The sequence below is a fragment of the Erinaceus europaeus genome, chromosome 6 (genome assembly GCF_950295315.1).
Source record: "Erinaceus europaeus chromosome 6, mEriEur2.1, whole genome shotgun sequence".
In the NCBI taxonomy this organism is placed as follows: Eukaryota; Metazoa; Chordata; class Mammalia; order Eulipotyphla; family Erinaceidae; genus Erinaceus; species Erinaceus europaeus.
Genome location: NC_080167.1, coordinates 25,080,910 through 25,096,372, shown reverse-complemented (window position 1 = coordinate 25,096,372; position 15,463 = coordinate 25,080,910). Strand labels below are relative to the sequence as shown.

The 15,463-nt window shown below is 38.3% G+C and overlaps 1 protein-coding gene across 3 annotated transcripts in view; it reads left to right on the top strand.

Moving 5' to 3' along the window:
• Positions 1-15,223, top strand: part of RYR2 (ryanodine receptor 2) — an 820,963-nt gene extending 805,740 nt beyond the window's left edge. For all 3 annotated transcript variants that reach the window (XM_060191940.1, XM_060191939.1, XM_060191938.1), the window contains 5 exons: positions 5,571-5,727; positions 7,258-7,322; positions 8,641-8,741; positions 9,768-9,819; positions 13,700-15,223. In XM_060191940.1, coding sequence (XP_060047923.1) covers positions 5,571-5,727; positions 7,258-7,322; positions 8,641-8,741; positions 9,768-9,819; positions 13,700-13,795 — 471 coding nt within the window. In that variant the 3' untranslated portion in view covers positions 13,796-15,223. The remainder of the gene's footprint in view (positions 1-5,570; positions 5,728-7,257; positions 7,323-8,640; positions 8,742-9,767; positions 9,820-13,699) is intronic.
• The last annotated feature ends 240 nt before the right edge of the window (positions 15,224-15,463 follow it).

Below are 15,463 nucleotides of genomic sequence, written 5' to 3'. Positions count from 1 at the left end.
ACTGAAAAGAGAGTTAACATACGAAGCCAAACAAATTGTTGAGCAATCATGAACCCAAAGCTTGGAATAGAGGAGAGGAAGTGTTAGGGGGGTACTCACTGCAAACTCTAGTGCACTTCTGCTTTCAGGTATATATTTTCGGATATATACGGATACGTGTGAACATATGCTCTCTCTCTCACAGAAACTGGTGTATATCTAGGTTTTGGGACTTTGTTAGAAAGTGAACCACCTGAGATGGAATTAGAGTATACGATGAAAGGAAAGGTCTCACCCGAGTCATGAAGCTGAAGGGTTGTCATTCCACACGTGAAGTCTCTGGACACAGTCTGAAGTGAAGCATGTTGAGGTGGCAATCCTTGTGTGGTTAGGTTGTGATCGGCAGATGCAGTATTATTTGATATGGATTGGGAGAGGCATACGGGAAAGTGGGCCCTATCCAAGGGTTCCAGGACCGGTGGAAGTAGAGGCTCTATAGTAGAGATGTGAGGTTCCTGCTGTCTTAGGGTTCAAAAAGACAATCGATAGTTAATGTTATCATCACATTATTTGGTAATTGGGTTAACTTTGAAAAGTCCTTTTGTTAGGGTTTGCTGTACAGTACCCAGTATATTGTATATAGCTGTGCTATTGGTTGCTTCTGGAAGTATATCTTTTTCCCTCCTGGGATTACTTCTTTCCATGTTCCAGCTCTCATTATCAGATCTAAACAGAGTCAATAAAAAGGAAGGTCGGTGGGAAGATTTCCATATTCAGGAAAAGGATGATAATTTGATACCTTATCATTCATGTTAGTGGATATTTGCCACCTCATATTGTACCACAGCTGCTGTTTGGAGAGTCAACTAAGTAGTTAGTGTGGGAAAAAATCATTATCAAAATCCTATAGGTGAACTGTGTATTAAAGGTTTTGTTGAGCCTATATAATCAAATCCTCAAAAGCTTACCTGTCTTTTCAGCATGGCCATATATATGTTATAGAATTAAAGTAGACTCCCTTTCTCAAAAAATCTTAGAGCTGTCATAGAGTGAACCTGAACCAGGAGATAGGAATAGTACTGAGAGATTGAATTTCTGAAATATCTGAAAAGAAGTATTTATGTAACTACTTTAGTTTCATTCTGTAGTCACTTTTTAACTTTATATTCATTAGAAGGGAATCATTCTGTTTAAGGGAGGAAAAGGGGAAACCAGCCATGCTGGTTTCCCTCAAGATTAGAAGGTTCTTCACACATTCAGCAAAGAATTGAGCTGAGAGCATGAATACTCAGGCACTTTAAACTTTTATTTGGGAAAATTGAGAACATTTGCATGTTAGGGCATGAGAGAGAGAGAGAGAGAGAGCTAGAAACAGAGAGAGGAGGAGGAAGTAAAAGAATGTGATAAACAGAGTTGATACCCACATGATGGTATCTGGACAGAGAGCAAACACTTACATGATCTATGCAGGCAGAGAAAGAGCTCTGGGTCTTTCTTTTAAAACCCAAGCCCCGCCTCCACTTTTCCAGGGCACACCTGTAACCACTCCTCTATTTTCTGGGTAGTACCTTGTCCCTCAACAGTTCTAGACAGATCTATAGAAAGGTCCTAAGAGTTGAATGTATAGGTCAAAATGCCAGCATCCTTCTCTTTTAGGAATTGATGTAATAAGTCAACAGATTCTCTCCCCGATAGAAGAACTCTGTGTGGTGGGGAGATAGCTCAGCATGAGAGCACAGGACTTGCATGCCTATAGCCTGGGTTTAATCCACAGCACCATCCTATATAAAAGCTGAATACTGCTCTGTATTCTCTCTCTCTCCCTCTCTCTCTAGTGTGAAAATAAAATTTTGAAAGAATGGAAAACTGTGGGAATTCGAGTTATAATACAAATGTTTTTGGTCAATAGGAATTAGCAAGATCTTCCTCAAATCTATGTCATACAATCAGAGTGATATGTCCCACAAAGGGCCAGGTTTTCACATGGATAAATATCAAATCAGAGGCAGGTAGACTGTCTAAACGAAGTCTCTAGTCCAAAGAGAGGGGTTATAAACATAAATTTAAGTACAGTGAAACTAGAGAAGAAGGGCCTCTGTGAGTGCTAAGAGTAGGCAACTACAATAATAAAGTCTTTCCATTTTTCTGTGGCTACAATTAAGCACATACAAAGACAGATTTGGAGTAAAGCATATAACCCCAACTCTTTCAATAACATTTTTAAACGAATGTAGTATAAGTAAGTCCAATAGTGTGCAAGAGTATAGAGAGGACATAAACTATCTTTTACTGGGGTCAAGGAGTTGGTCCAGTTGGTTCCACTTCACATGGCAGGTTCAACCCCCAGCACCACATGCAGACAAGCAAGAACTCCATGGGTGCTCTAGTGGTGTCTTGCTCTCTCTAGCTCTCTATTTCTTACGCTGCTGCTTTCTTATTCTAAAAATGGAAAAAAGTTGGGTCAGGAAGGTAACTCAGTAATAATGCATGTGTATATACTCTGAGTTTGATCTCTGACACCACAAGAGAAACAAAATTCTTCCTCTCACCAGTTCACTGTTGACATTTTCAAATACAATGCCAAAGAGGAAAGTTTTGAGAAGTGATACAGAGTCTCAAATGGTTTCTCTAAGGTGACAATTTTTAAATTGTTCCTTCTAGACAGTGATTCAGCAAGTGACTCCAAGAATCTAGGATGTTTAAGTTTGTGTGCATGGTTAGGGTTAGGAATAACTGATCTGAATGACATTCCTGGCCCCGCTGTAAGAATTTAACTGACTTGCATAACAATGATTAGCGGGCAGTGACAGCACTGACTTAAGATCCTAATGTGTTTGGCAAACTTCTTCTCTGAGAGACACAGTCATTATCATCAGCATTAAGATTATTTTTTTTGTTGGGCATTAATATTATTAACTCATATTTAATCAACTGAGAGTGACATGAGAGAGTAGCTAGAACATCACTGTGGTGCCCACAATGCTGACACTGAAACCTAAAATCTTAGGCATGTAAATGCCACTCTCTACCAGTTGAACTAACTCCTCAGCTACAGATGCAACCATTAATTAATTCTACTCTTTGAAATGCCAGCCAACTGACCCAGAAAATCTTTTCTAATAAGTGTGCATTCTGTAGGTATCATAATTTACATATGTATGTGTGTGTGTATATATATATATGTATTGCTGAACTGTGAACATTTTGGTTGCTACACCTTACTGCCTATTCTTTGTATTTTCCAAAGTGTGCTAAAATTTTGAGATCTACAGATTGAGCCAGTGAATTTTCTGTAAGTGTGCTTAGCCAGTCATATCTTTTTTGTTCTTCCTTCATCTTAAATTACTTTTAAATACCTATCATTGCTGAATATTATTTTAGGCACTGATGATAAAGACAAAGTAATTATACATCGATAGAGCCAGTTGTAGTGGTAGTAGATAGTAAAACAGCAAATGAAAATTTAGAAAATTGGAGATTCAAGTCTAGAATATAGAAAAGAGCCCCGAAATGTAAATAGAACATTTTTGTACTGCCACAGAGATTATAGTTATATATGAAACTAAGAAAGAGTCCCAAGTGAGTTTCATAAAAGAAAATGGGTCAAAGAATTCAGGCTTAAGACAGTCATTCAAGAAGAGAGAGTTGAGGGAGAACTGACCAGAGACTGAGAAAGAATGGCCAGAAATGTAGAAGAAAACCAAGGAATTACAGTGTCTCACTAAAGCAGAAAATTATCAGGGCTTTTGTCTCTATGGCTATGGTAGATAGCCAGTATATATACTTTGACTTAATTGGTGTCATCAGCTAGACAAGTCAGAGTGTTGAAAATAGTCAGTAAAGACTTTCTGGAGAATGGGTCTTTGTAGTCTAAAGGATGAGTATAAATATAATAAAAATAGGAATGCTTATTGGAAGATAAGGAGATTATTCAAAGAAGCCACAGGTAGAATGGAGAAAAATGCTCGGAACTAATGGAAGGTCCACTTTAAAAAATGAAGTTTGGCTAAATTGGATAACCTGAACTGCACAATGTTGATTTATACTCAAAATAGCTAAGACTGGATTCTTGAAGTCAGTGGCTTTCTACAGATTGTGAATTTGCTCCTAGGGGACACCCTACAGGGTGGATACCATTGGCATCTAGTAAATGGAGACCAGGGATTCTTCCAAAATATCCTAAAATACAGAGGCAGACCCCACCACAAAGAATCATCTGACCTCAATGGTTAGTGATACTAAGGATGTGAAATCTCACTCCCCAGACACTTTATTGAACCCCTCCTGTATCTGCAACGATTACTGCAACTTTACTTACAGATCGCTGTAATGTTTCAGGATGTGAACAAGGACTTGCTTCTCTCCCCTCTTTGTCTTTTGTCTTTATTCTAGATGTTAAAGTAGGGAAAAAAAAAACATTTCAGCATCATATTCCATACATGATAGAGGAGACAAGGGTGAACCTTATTAGGTCTGATTTGTCCTAGTTTGATTTCTAAAATTCCGTGTTATCACAGCTTAGGCTTGCATGTCTTCTTTATTATGTGTATTATGCTAGAAAACAATCAACACAATTAAATATAGTTTTATAGACTTTAATGTAATCCCAACAGGATTACTTTATGCCAGATGGTAAGAGGTATTTCTTTAAAAAAAAAAAACATTTTATTTATTTATTGGATAGGGACAGAGAGAATTGAGAGAGGAGGAGGAGATAGTGAGGGAGAGAGACAGAGAGACACCTGCAGCCCTGCTTCACCACTTGTGAAGCTTTCCCCCTGCAGGTGGGGATCAGGGGCTTGAACCTGTGTCTTGTGCACTGTAATGTGTGCATTTAACCAGGTACGCCACCGCCTGGCCCCATAAGAGGTATTTCTCATTTTCTGCAAAGTATGACAGAAAGTGCTAAGCAGAGCGTGTCATTTTATTTACAAGGCAGCAGAGCAGAAGAGCCAAATGTTTGCATCACAATGGAAAACATTGAAACAAACAAAAATTGCAATGTAGATTATCACCATTTCCAGAGTGAAGACTAGAAACCAGAAAGAGAGCCTTGGGTTTGTTGAGTATAAAAATGGTAAGGTGGGGGCCAGGCAGTGGCCTGGTTAAGCACACATATTACAATGTGAAAGGACTCTGGTTCAAGCCCCTGGGCCCCACTTAGAGGGGGGAAAACTTCACTAGTGGTGAATTAGGGAAGCGAGTATGTCTCTTTCCTTCGCTACCTCCCCCTCCCCTCCCAATTTCTCTCTGTCTCTATCCAATAAATAACAAAACATATATATATGCATATATATATACATATATATGTGTGTGTGTGTATATATGTATATATATACCACAATTTTATTAGTCAATCATCTGTTGCTGGACACTTAGGTTGCTTCCAATTTTGACTATTACAAATTGTGCTGCTATGAACACAGGCATACTTAGCTCTCTCTGGATGGGTGTGTTTGTTTCCTTAGGATATGTCCCTAGGGAAGGAATTGCCAGGGCATAGGGTAGGTCCATTTCTAGCCTTCTGATAGTTCTTTTCCTCTGAGAAGCAATGTTCCTTCAGGAAGTGATAGCATTTCTCTTTCTTGCAGTGCTATATGTTTCATATGTATGTGGGAGTTCGTGCTGGAGGGGGTATCGGTGATGAAATCGAAGACCCAGCGGGTGATGAATATGAGATCTATCGAATCATTTTTGACATCACCTTCTTCTTCTTTGTGATTGTCATCCTCTTAGCCATAATTCAAGGTAAACATCTTCCTCACTGAAACTTTCAAACTAAAAAAAAAAGCTAGCTGCATGTTGTTGAAACTAACATGAAAGGTAGGAAAAGAATGTCAAGTGTTTTCTGGACAACCAAATCTAGCTCTTTCTCTCAGCACTTCATTAAAACTAGAAAGAGAGAGAGACAGGAGAAAGATGCATATGACCTGTGTGTAGGGCAAGATAGATATCATTTTCTTTGTCCTTCTTTTAAGCGACTTATTAGAATAAGTATTTATCGAACTTGTTTCCTGATTCTACTAATTATTTGCTTTACTACTTTGTGTGGATGAACTGTTTAACCTATCTGGACCTGACAAATAGAAATAATATAGATCTATAAGTTGATTTCTAATAGCGTATATTCAGTGGGTCCCATGAGAATTATGATGCTATTCACATGTGGAGAAGATATGTCTTCCTAAGTCCAATTAACTTGTTCAGCATGTATAGCTAAATTGGCAGAACTGAAATCCAAATGCCAGACAGAGGTTCTGGTCCCAAAACCACAATGTCATGTTAACCCACTAAATCTTCTTTTTACTCCAAGTTAGCTTAGATGGTTTTCTCCTAAAAAAAAAAAAAAAGAAATCACTCACATTATTTTTCTTTCTGCTTACACATGTACCCGATCTTGAATAAAACGCTATAAAAGTGCTGATATCCTGTAAGTTCTACAGTCATAAAATGCTACATTTTTTTCAATAAAATACACACCTTTGAAGAATCTGTCATCTATTATTTATGACTTTACTGAGTGTAACAATGCGTTTTTATAAGAAGGCAACTGTCATAAAACATTAAGAAAAACCTGCACAGGCACCAAGTCACAGGAGAAAGCTGGGGGGGGGGGGGTTTGAAGTAGTGAAGGAGTGAAGGCATTCCTGACTGCTGCACTTAACAAGGTTATGCAAAAATTCATTTATAAGGCACTTGGGAAAAAAAAAAACATTTTGAGACAAATTTCTCATAATTACTATGGTACTGCTTTATTTTCAACTTAGTGCTTGTAAATCTTAGGGGAGGTTTTTTTTTTTTTTTTTTTTTTGTACTCTGCCACTGTAAATCTCAATTGCTCTTTCTCAGCATGAAGCAGGTAGTAGAATAACATCTACATCTGCCAAGTTAGCTAAAGGTTTTTCCTGCTGTCACCTCATTTTTAAACCCTTTCTTAGGGAGTTTATGCTCCAGTAACTGCATATATTTCTTTTTTAAAAAAATTTATTTATAAAAAGGAAACATTGACAAAACCATAGGATAAGAGGGGCAAAACTCTACACAATTCCCATGTATTTCTGTCCTCAAGGGATAATGCTGCTGTCCTGGTGGGAGTATTGGGTGTGTGCTCACAACTCACACCATGTTTTGAGTATCCCCTAGCTTACTGGTATGTTTTCCTTTCCTCAAATGGATTGATCAAGGGCCTATGGATTTAGTTATTTCTCTTTGAGTTTCATGTTTCCCTGACATTCATTTTTCATAAAGTTAAGATGGTGTCTTTATATACATCCCTAGGTTTAATCATTGATGCTTTTGGAGAGCTAAGAGACCAACAGGAACAAGTCAAAGAAGATATGGAGGTAAGTGTCTCCATTTTCAAGTCAGCTTCTTTTGTTGCTGTCGTGGACATTGATCTTCTTCACTGCCTTATCAAGGAATCATGTCTGTAGGAAAAAGGGAAGAAGGGAAATAATAATACGTAGCTTCATGGACTTGTTTTCACTTCAGGTGATACATCTGTTAAGCAGTATACTAAGCTGAGAATGGGATGTATTCTGGGCATATGCAGACAGCAGTGTGGAACCACCTCCCCTTGAGATGTGGAAAGACTATTCACTAACAAAGATTGATTCATTATCAAATAACTAAGCAAGAGGTTAGTGAGCAGGGAAGACATAATATACAGGGTCACATGGGGACTTCAACTTCTTGAATTCATTTGAGTTGATATATATATAAAAATGTGTAACTATAGAATGCAAAGGTCTACTTCTCCCTGGGGTTGTGGATACCAGGCCTGTGGATGGCAGATGTAAGCAGATGCTGGTATACAGACTGCATAAAGAGAGGTATTGTTGGGAAGAGGAGAAAGCAGGAAGATCTGGAAACCCATTTCTGGAGTGGAAAGTTATCCCAGTAGTCCTGGTGGTGGTGGTTTACTTGATAGAGTGCCTGTATTACAGTGCCTAAGGACCCAGGTTCAAGCCCTCTAGTCCTCACCTGCAGAGAGAAGTCTTCCCAAATGAAGAAGCAGTGCTGCAGGTGTCTTATTTCTCCCTCTCTTATCTTCCCATTCCCTATAAATTTTTTTGTCTCTAATAAATAAATATATAAAAAGTAATCTCAATATATGCCCATTGGTTAGTTCCAGTGCTGAAACATGGTGTGCTATATATACTTTAAAAATCACAGACTAAATAAATGTCTTACACACTATTTTTTTTTAATGTGTTCCTCCCCAAAGGGAAGTATCTATATATTTTACCTAGACCTCAAACTTTTTTTTTTTAGGTAGATAACACATTTGTAATCAATGGAAGGCACATTTAATTCAGCCTCCATAAACTTAGTCACTATCATGGACAAGATTGATCCCTAATACTAGACACTTAGTCTTGAACAAATAAGGAAGACTTTGCTTTTCAGCTATCATGATCCTGCATTTATTAACAGTGTCAGTCACTTCTTGTTGCTGGCCTTATGTCATTCAACTCTGCGGCAAGATATAGTTGTGGCAATAGCTATGTAAAATTTCATGTGCTCAGCACAGCTTCCCGGATTTCTTTCACACGTATTGAGTAAATTAAATAGATGCTCCTGAGTGGTGAGTTGCATTCTATTTTCTTTTTATTTTGCTTTATGAACACTAGCATGTTAATATTTGACTTTGTCTTGCAGACCAAATGCTTCATCTGTGGGATAGGCAATGACTACTTCGACACAGTGCCCCATGGCTTTGAAACTCACACTTTACAGGAACACAATTTGGCCAATTACCTGTGAGTGCACCTGTCTCAGACTCCTAGTCTCTCCCCTAAGCTAATGGTGTCCCCATTTCTGCAGACCCGAGAAGTAGGAGATCAGCTTCTTTTTCTTTGTAATCGAGCTCAGGTTACATATACCTCATCGTGAGAAATACCACTACCTTGTTTTTTGTTTTGTTTTTTTTTTCCTCTGGAGTAGGTTAACTTAAGGACTGAAGTTGCAGCCCTTCATAGAGATGATAGTTTCTAGAACACGAATTGGAAAGGTGGATGGGATGAGAAAGGATACATATTGATCCTCTCGGAAAGCCTCGCCTGTGTTTTCCATTTCTTGTAAGAACATTGCAGCTGCTTCCCAGAGATATGGGAATCTCCATATTTTCTTTTCTGGAGAGCTACTGATCTCTTTGGGCACAATTACAAACACAAGTACTATTCTAAACACGGTTAACAATTGCGCTTTTAAAGACATACGTAAGGGGGCTGGTTGGTGGCGTACTTGGTTAAGCACATTTGTTAAAGACACATAGAAATCTGACTAGTTCTGGAGACTAGCCAAAACTGTAGTTGTTAAACTAGCATTTCCAGTTTCTGCCTTCATTTTAATATCAAATAGAGGCGCTGTAAAGTAGTATAATAGGAAGAAAAGTTATAGCCTTTAAAATTTACAACTGTGTGACATTAGGCCAGTGATTTAACCTTTTTAATCCTTGGATTTCCAAATGGGGATTGTAGCTCCTGCCCTGGGCCTGAATGAACAAAAGTGGTTACAGTTGCAGGTCGGTTTGACACTGAGCCTGGCAGAGAGCAGCTCCCACAAGGTATAACTTAATCTATGTACACATTTCTGGTCCTTTGAAAAAACTATTTTAAAAGAAGCTTAAGTCTTAGGTACCTGGAACATTTTCTGCCTTGTGATTTTGAATTATTTCTTTGTTCTGCCAGCAGTCTGACTAGTTAGTCCATGGCAGGATCAGAAGTATCTGTTTATGCCAATATTTCCATAAAATCCATTTCTGATTGGTCTTTCTGTATTTATAGGTTCTTTCTGATGTATCTTATAAACAAAGATGAGACAGAGCACACGGGACAGGTAGGTAAACAGTGACTTTATATCATCTCTTGAGAAAAATGCTATGAAGGGGGCTGGGGCCATAGTTCTCCAGGTTAAACGCACATAGCAAAAAGCTCAAGGGCCCACACAAGGATCCCGGTTTAAGCCCCCGACTCCCCACCTTTGTGCAGGGGATGGGGGGGGGTGTCACTTCACAAGTAGTGAAGCAGGTCTGCAGATGTCTCTCTATCTCTCTCCCTCTTTATCCTCCCCTCCCCTTTTAATTTCTCTCTGTCCTGTTCAATAAAAAAAATAATGGAAAAAATGGCCATCAGATGCAGTGGATTAGTGGATTCTTAGTGCAGGCACTGAGACCCAGCAATAACCTTGGAAGCAAAAAAAAAAAAAGATAGAAATGATATGATTTGATATGATATATGAAAATCACTATATATTGAGATAAAGTATGTGAATCAAATATTGAAAAGGGGGAGTTACTTTCAACTATTAGTCATGATGAATTAATACATAGTCCTATTGTCCTGGGTGAGTGGGCTGATTGTCTTCATAGATAATGTAAACTTATAAATTCATATTTAAAATTTTTTATTAGCTGAAAATGATACATTTTGATAACTACAATGCTCTTGATTGCTTACTTAGATAGCTAATGATTTCAAATGTCCTTAAAGTACAGTATTTCTATCCGTTTAAGAGATGGGTGGATGAAATGTGGAAAATGATAAACTGGTGTTGGGTAGAGACTAGACTGTGTGTTGATCATCATGGAGCATATACAGATGTCTGAATGCAAAGCTGTAAGTGTAAGACTTGGAAAGGGTGTTGGCTGAGGTCTGTGAAATGACTCACTTGGATAGAAAATTGCTTTGCCATGTGCATGACCCAGATTCAAGCCCAGCCCCCATTGCACTGAAGTAAATTTCAATCTCTTCTGCCTCTCTTCCTTTCTGTCTCTATGAGAAAGAAAGCAAGTGAACAAATAAAACAAGACAAAAATACATTATGGTGTCAAATTAGTGATTATCGGAGAAAGAAGCACAGGACCACAAACACATCAGATAAAAGGTGCCATTTTTTCCCACTCTCCAGAAGCAGGCTGGTCAACATACTCTGCCACTGGTCCTGAAATGAGTGCAGCCTAGAATGTTCCTAGCTGTGACCATGGAATGTGAGCTCAGACTGACAGGGATGCGGAAGTTACACAGGCTCCTGTGCTAAATATGAATAGACATGGGCTTGAAGGTCAGATCAATGGAGTTTATATACTTTTCCCATACTTGGGAGTTTCGCTCTGCCCTAATCCAGCTTTCTAGTCCTATCCTCAGCTCTGACACCATTTTCCCAGACAATACTAGCCCACCTGCGTGTTAGCTGTTGGGCTCAGGCAAAAAAGTAGTAAAGTCATGGGCCCCTTGGGATATCCTAAAATAGACTTTCTAGCTTCTTCCAACATGAAGACCCCGAATCTCATCTGATATACTCTTACATTTAGGTTCCTGATTATTAAACAAATTGTTTTGCTTTATATCTTATTGCTTTTCAGCCACCAACTTGCATATGCTACCATGATACCAAACTGACCTTCCTGGGCAGACTACCTCACCAATGTGTCCTAGAACCCCACCTCTGCAGAGCCCTGGCCCACTAGGGAAAGATAGAGACAGACCAGGAGCATGGATCGACCTGTTAACACCCATATCCAGCAGATAAACAATTACAGAAGCCAGACCTCCCACCTTCCACACCCCATAAAGATCTTTGGTCCATGCTCCCAGAGGATAAAGAATAGGGAACCTTCCAGTGAAGGGGATGGTATACAAAACTCTGGTTGTGGGAATTGTATGGAATTATACCTGTCTTATCCCACAATCTTGTCAATCATTATTAAATCACTAATAAAAATGTAAAAAATATTTTTAAAAGGTGCCATTTGGCGGGGGGAGTGGAGAATAGAAGCTAAACTTTCGGTTGGGACCATAAAGTAGCATTTACATATGTCACATTATAATGCCATGTACCTGAAACTTATATAATGTTGTAAAATGATGTTAATTTAAGAAAAAAATAATAAAATAACTGTAATAAAATAATAATAATAAAATTACTATGCACTAAAATAACTGCATAGTAAATGTTGAAGGTTCTTCTTAAGCTATTTAACAATTTTCTACCATACATGACTTCAGCTTTTTTTTTTAATAGATAGGATTCTTTTTTCTCTTTATTTATTTATTGAGTAGAGACAGGAATCGAGAAGGAAAGGGGAGATAAAGAGGAAGAGAAACACCTACAGCACTGTTTCACCACTCTTGAAGCTTTACCCCTGCTGGTGGGGACTGGGGACTCGAACCTGGGTCCTTGCACACTGTAACATGTACACTCAACCAGGTGTGCAACCACCCGGCTCCTCCTTCCATTTTTACTAGCTTATATTTATAGATAAAATTAGGCTTGTATTTATAGATAAAATTAGCATAACTGCAAAAGGTTTTCACACCTGAGACTCTCAGGTTCCAGGTTCAATCGCTAGCAACACCATAAGCTAGAGCTGAGCAGTTCTCTGGTAAATAAAAATGATAATGAAAGTAAATGACATGTTTAACAGTTCTAGAAGATTTCTTAAAAAAAAAAAATAGACTGTTAAATATGAGCCAGTTTGTTTGAGACAGTGAATCATGGTGAAACAAGATAGTGTTTTGGTTGCTATCATAATTATAGGATTAAAACACTACAAAGAAAGTTTTAACCATTACTATGGTCAGCATGAAGAGTAATTATTTGTAGAGCCTTTATAGTGGCCCAGAAAAATAACTCTTAGATTGTGAAGAGTGAGTAGTTATTTATTATCAGAAGTAAATAAGTTCTCAGAGGGTGGAAGAAAGCACATTGGATAAAGTGAACACTCATTATCATGTGCAAGGACTTGGATTCAAATACTCAGTCCTCACCTGCAAGGGAGAAGCAACAAAGCAGTGCTGCAGGTCTCTGCCCCACCCCTTTGTCTCTTTTCTCAATTTCTGTCTCTGTCCAAAAATTAATAAAGAAATCAATAAGTGCATTGGGTTAAGCACATGTGGCATGAAGCACAAGAACTGGCTTAAGGATCCCAGTTTGAGCCCCCGGCTCCCCACCTGCAGGGGAGTCACTTCACAGGCGGTGAAGCAGGTCTGCAGGTGTCTGTCTTTCTCTCCCCGTCTCTGTCTTCCCCTCCTCTCTCCATTTCTCTCTGTCCTATCTAACAATGACATCAATAACAACAATAATAACTACAAACAACAATAATAAAAAGACAACAAGGGCAACAAAAGGGAAAATTTTTTAAAAAGTCAGTAAGAGTGGTGTTGTTATAATTCGGAGGCTCTTACTGGCCGGGCTAGCTTCATGGGCAGGTAACAGAGACGACCAGAGACATACGGCTGGGCAGAGAAGCTGTATTTCTTTATTCAGGAACAGCGATTCATGAACTAAACCAAACTAATCACCAAGGGAACTCTGCTGTCTCTTTGCAGCAGCGCAAGCACTCTCTCCCACTCTGGAACTCAGGAACCCTTTAACTCTCTCGGGGTTCCCAGGGGCGGGGCCAAACGGGCTGCAAAACTAACTGGACTGATCCAATTCTCTTGGCGGGGGAGAGCTAGAACAAACCAATGTAAAGCATACAACAGAGTGGGTAGAGGGAAGAACTGTCTATATGAATTTGGTAACATTTGCACTCAACCAGGTGTACCACCAATGGTCTTCAAAATGAATGCAGGTTTCTTAGATGCCTGTATATATGTAGTTACATACTTGTGCACATGCGACGTATGTAACAACAAATCTTCCCGTCTTAAATTTTGTTTCTACACAGATTTTGGGGGAAGTCTTCATATTAATACATTTTCCTTTACTTTTTCAGGAATCTTATGTCTGGAAGATGTATCAAGAAAGGTGCTGGGAATTTTTCCCAGCAGGTGATTGTTTCCGGAAACAGTATGAAGACCAACTCAACTAAAATCAGACCCAGATCACCTCTGAAAACCAAAACCTGTTCTCTATCTATCTAGCTAGCTAGCTAGCTCTATCTCTCTATCCTACCCCCACTCTCACAGGAACATCCTGATGATTCTGTAAACTGTGAGAGTTCCATGTTTTCTAGGAGCATTGAAACTGTTTCTGAAGATCTGACTGTGCTTTCCCCCCATGTGTGTATTTGTTTAGAGAATTAAAACTGAAGAATCTAAATTCATACACAGACAACAAAGGAACTCTGGAAAGTCAACCATTCTGGACACCCTCATAAACCAGATTTCCTTCTTAAGAGACTCCGAGAAGTCTTCTTGAGCTACAGGACATTTACAGAGATACGCTGACAGCCACACTCATCAGGCCTCTTTATTTCACCATCTTGAAAGGAAATCTTGAATTAATGGTCACAGAGCACTGTAGCACTTAACAGATTGCAGTGGACACCAGTTATGAAGGGAAATAGTGCCTTACTATATGTGGGTTGAGCTATGCAGAAGATATGTGCATGAAAAACATCTTTATTTTCTTTATGTTGACCTTTATTATTATTGTTTTTTGTTGTTCCTAGATAGATTGATTTTGTGAGTTTTTTTTTCTTTATTCTTTTCTTTGGTGGGGAAGGGTTAGAAAGCAGTTTGTGGGCACCTTTTTAAAAAAGATGGATGACATGTCTCAGGACAAGAGGGGGACTCTTCTCATCCCACTAAATTCACATTTGCCTTCCCCATGTGCTCCTACTCTTATTTTGGTAATGCTCTGATGCAACATTGCAACTTTATGAAATCTTTGTATGAAAACAAAAGACTGCAAGAAAAAAAAAACACTTTCAAAAAGAAATAATTCATTGCATGTTTATTATGCAAGTTTAAACGAACAAAGAAAACCTTCAGAAGCAAGTTGATCAACGTGAGAGAACTTTCATGATAATTATATTCATAGTAATAAAGTGTTGTGGGCTTAATTGTATATTTGGAGCCAGTGTTATCCACCAACAATGTGATACATTATGAACTTGACCATAGTTTTGGTTTCTCTCTCTTTTTTTCTTTCTTTCTTTTCTTTTTCTTTTTCTTTTTTTTTTTTTTTTTTTGGCCACCTGTGATCAGTTATTGATTAAGGACTTCTTGTCAGGCCTTTTTTTTTTTTTAATATCAAAGCTGAAGCAATATCCATTCAGGGATTTCATCAGTTGCATTGGAAAAAAAAATCAAAAACAGAAACACCCAGATGATATCCATCACTCCATTTTGAGTCCTTTTAAATGTAAGGCTAATCTTTACAGATAAAAAAAAAAAAGTCAGATTCAGAATGGAAGCAAGGTCATTTTGCAAACATTGGAGCTCTTTTATTACAAGTCTGCTTGTTAATTTTAGAATTGTAAAACTGCTCTGATTAAACTATTTAACTAACTTTCTCACCTTTTTCTGTCTCTGTTTCACTGAAAACTTCCATACATTGTAAAATCTTGAGGCTTTATGATGAAGGATATCTTGTACAATTCAAGTTTGTGAATCCTAAGTAATTGAATACCTCCAGGTTTCCTATAGCAAATCAAACTTACTTCATTTCTGATTATGTAACCTCATACTATAGGCATTTTGAATCACTTAGTTCCATTCCTGTCGTATCCATATCTAGGGAAATAAAGCTTCCT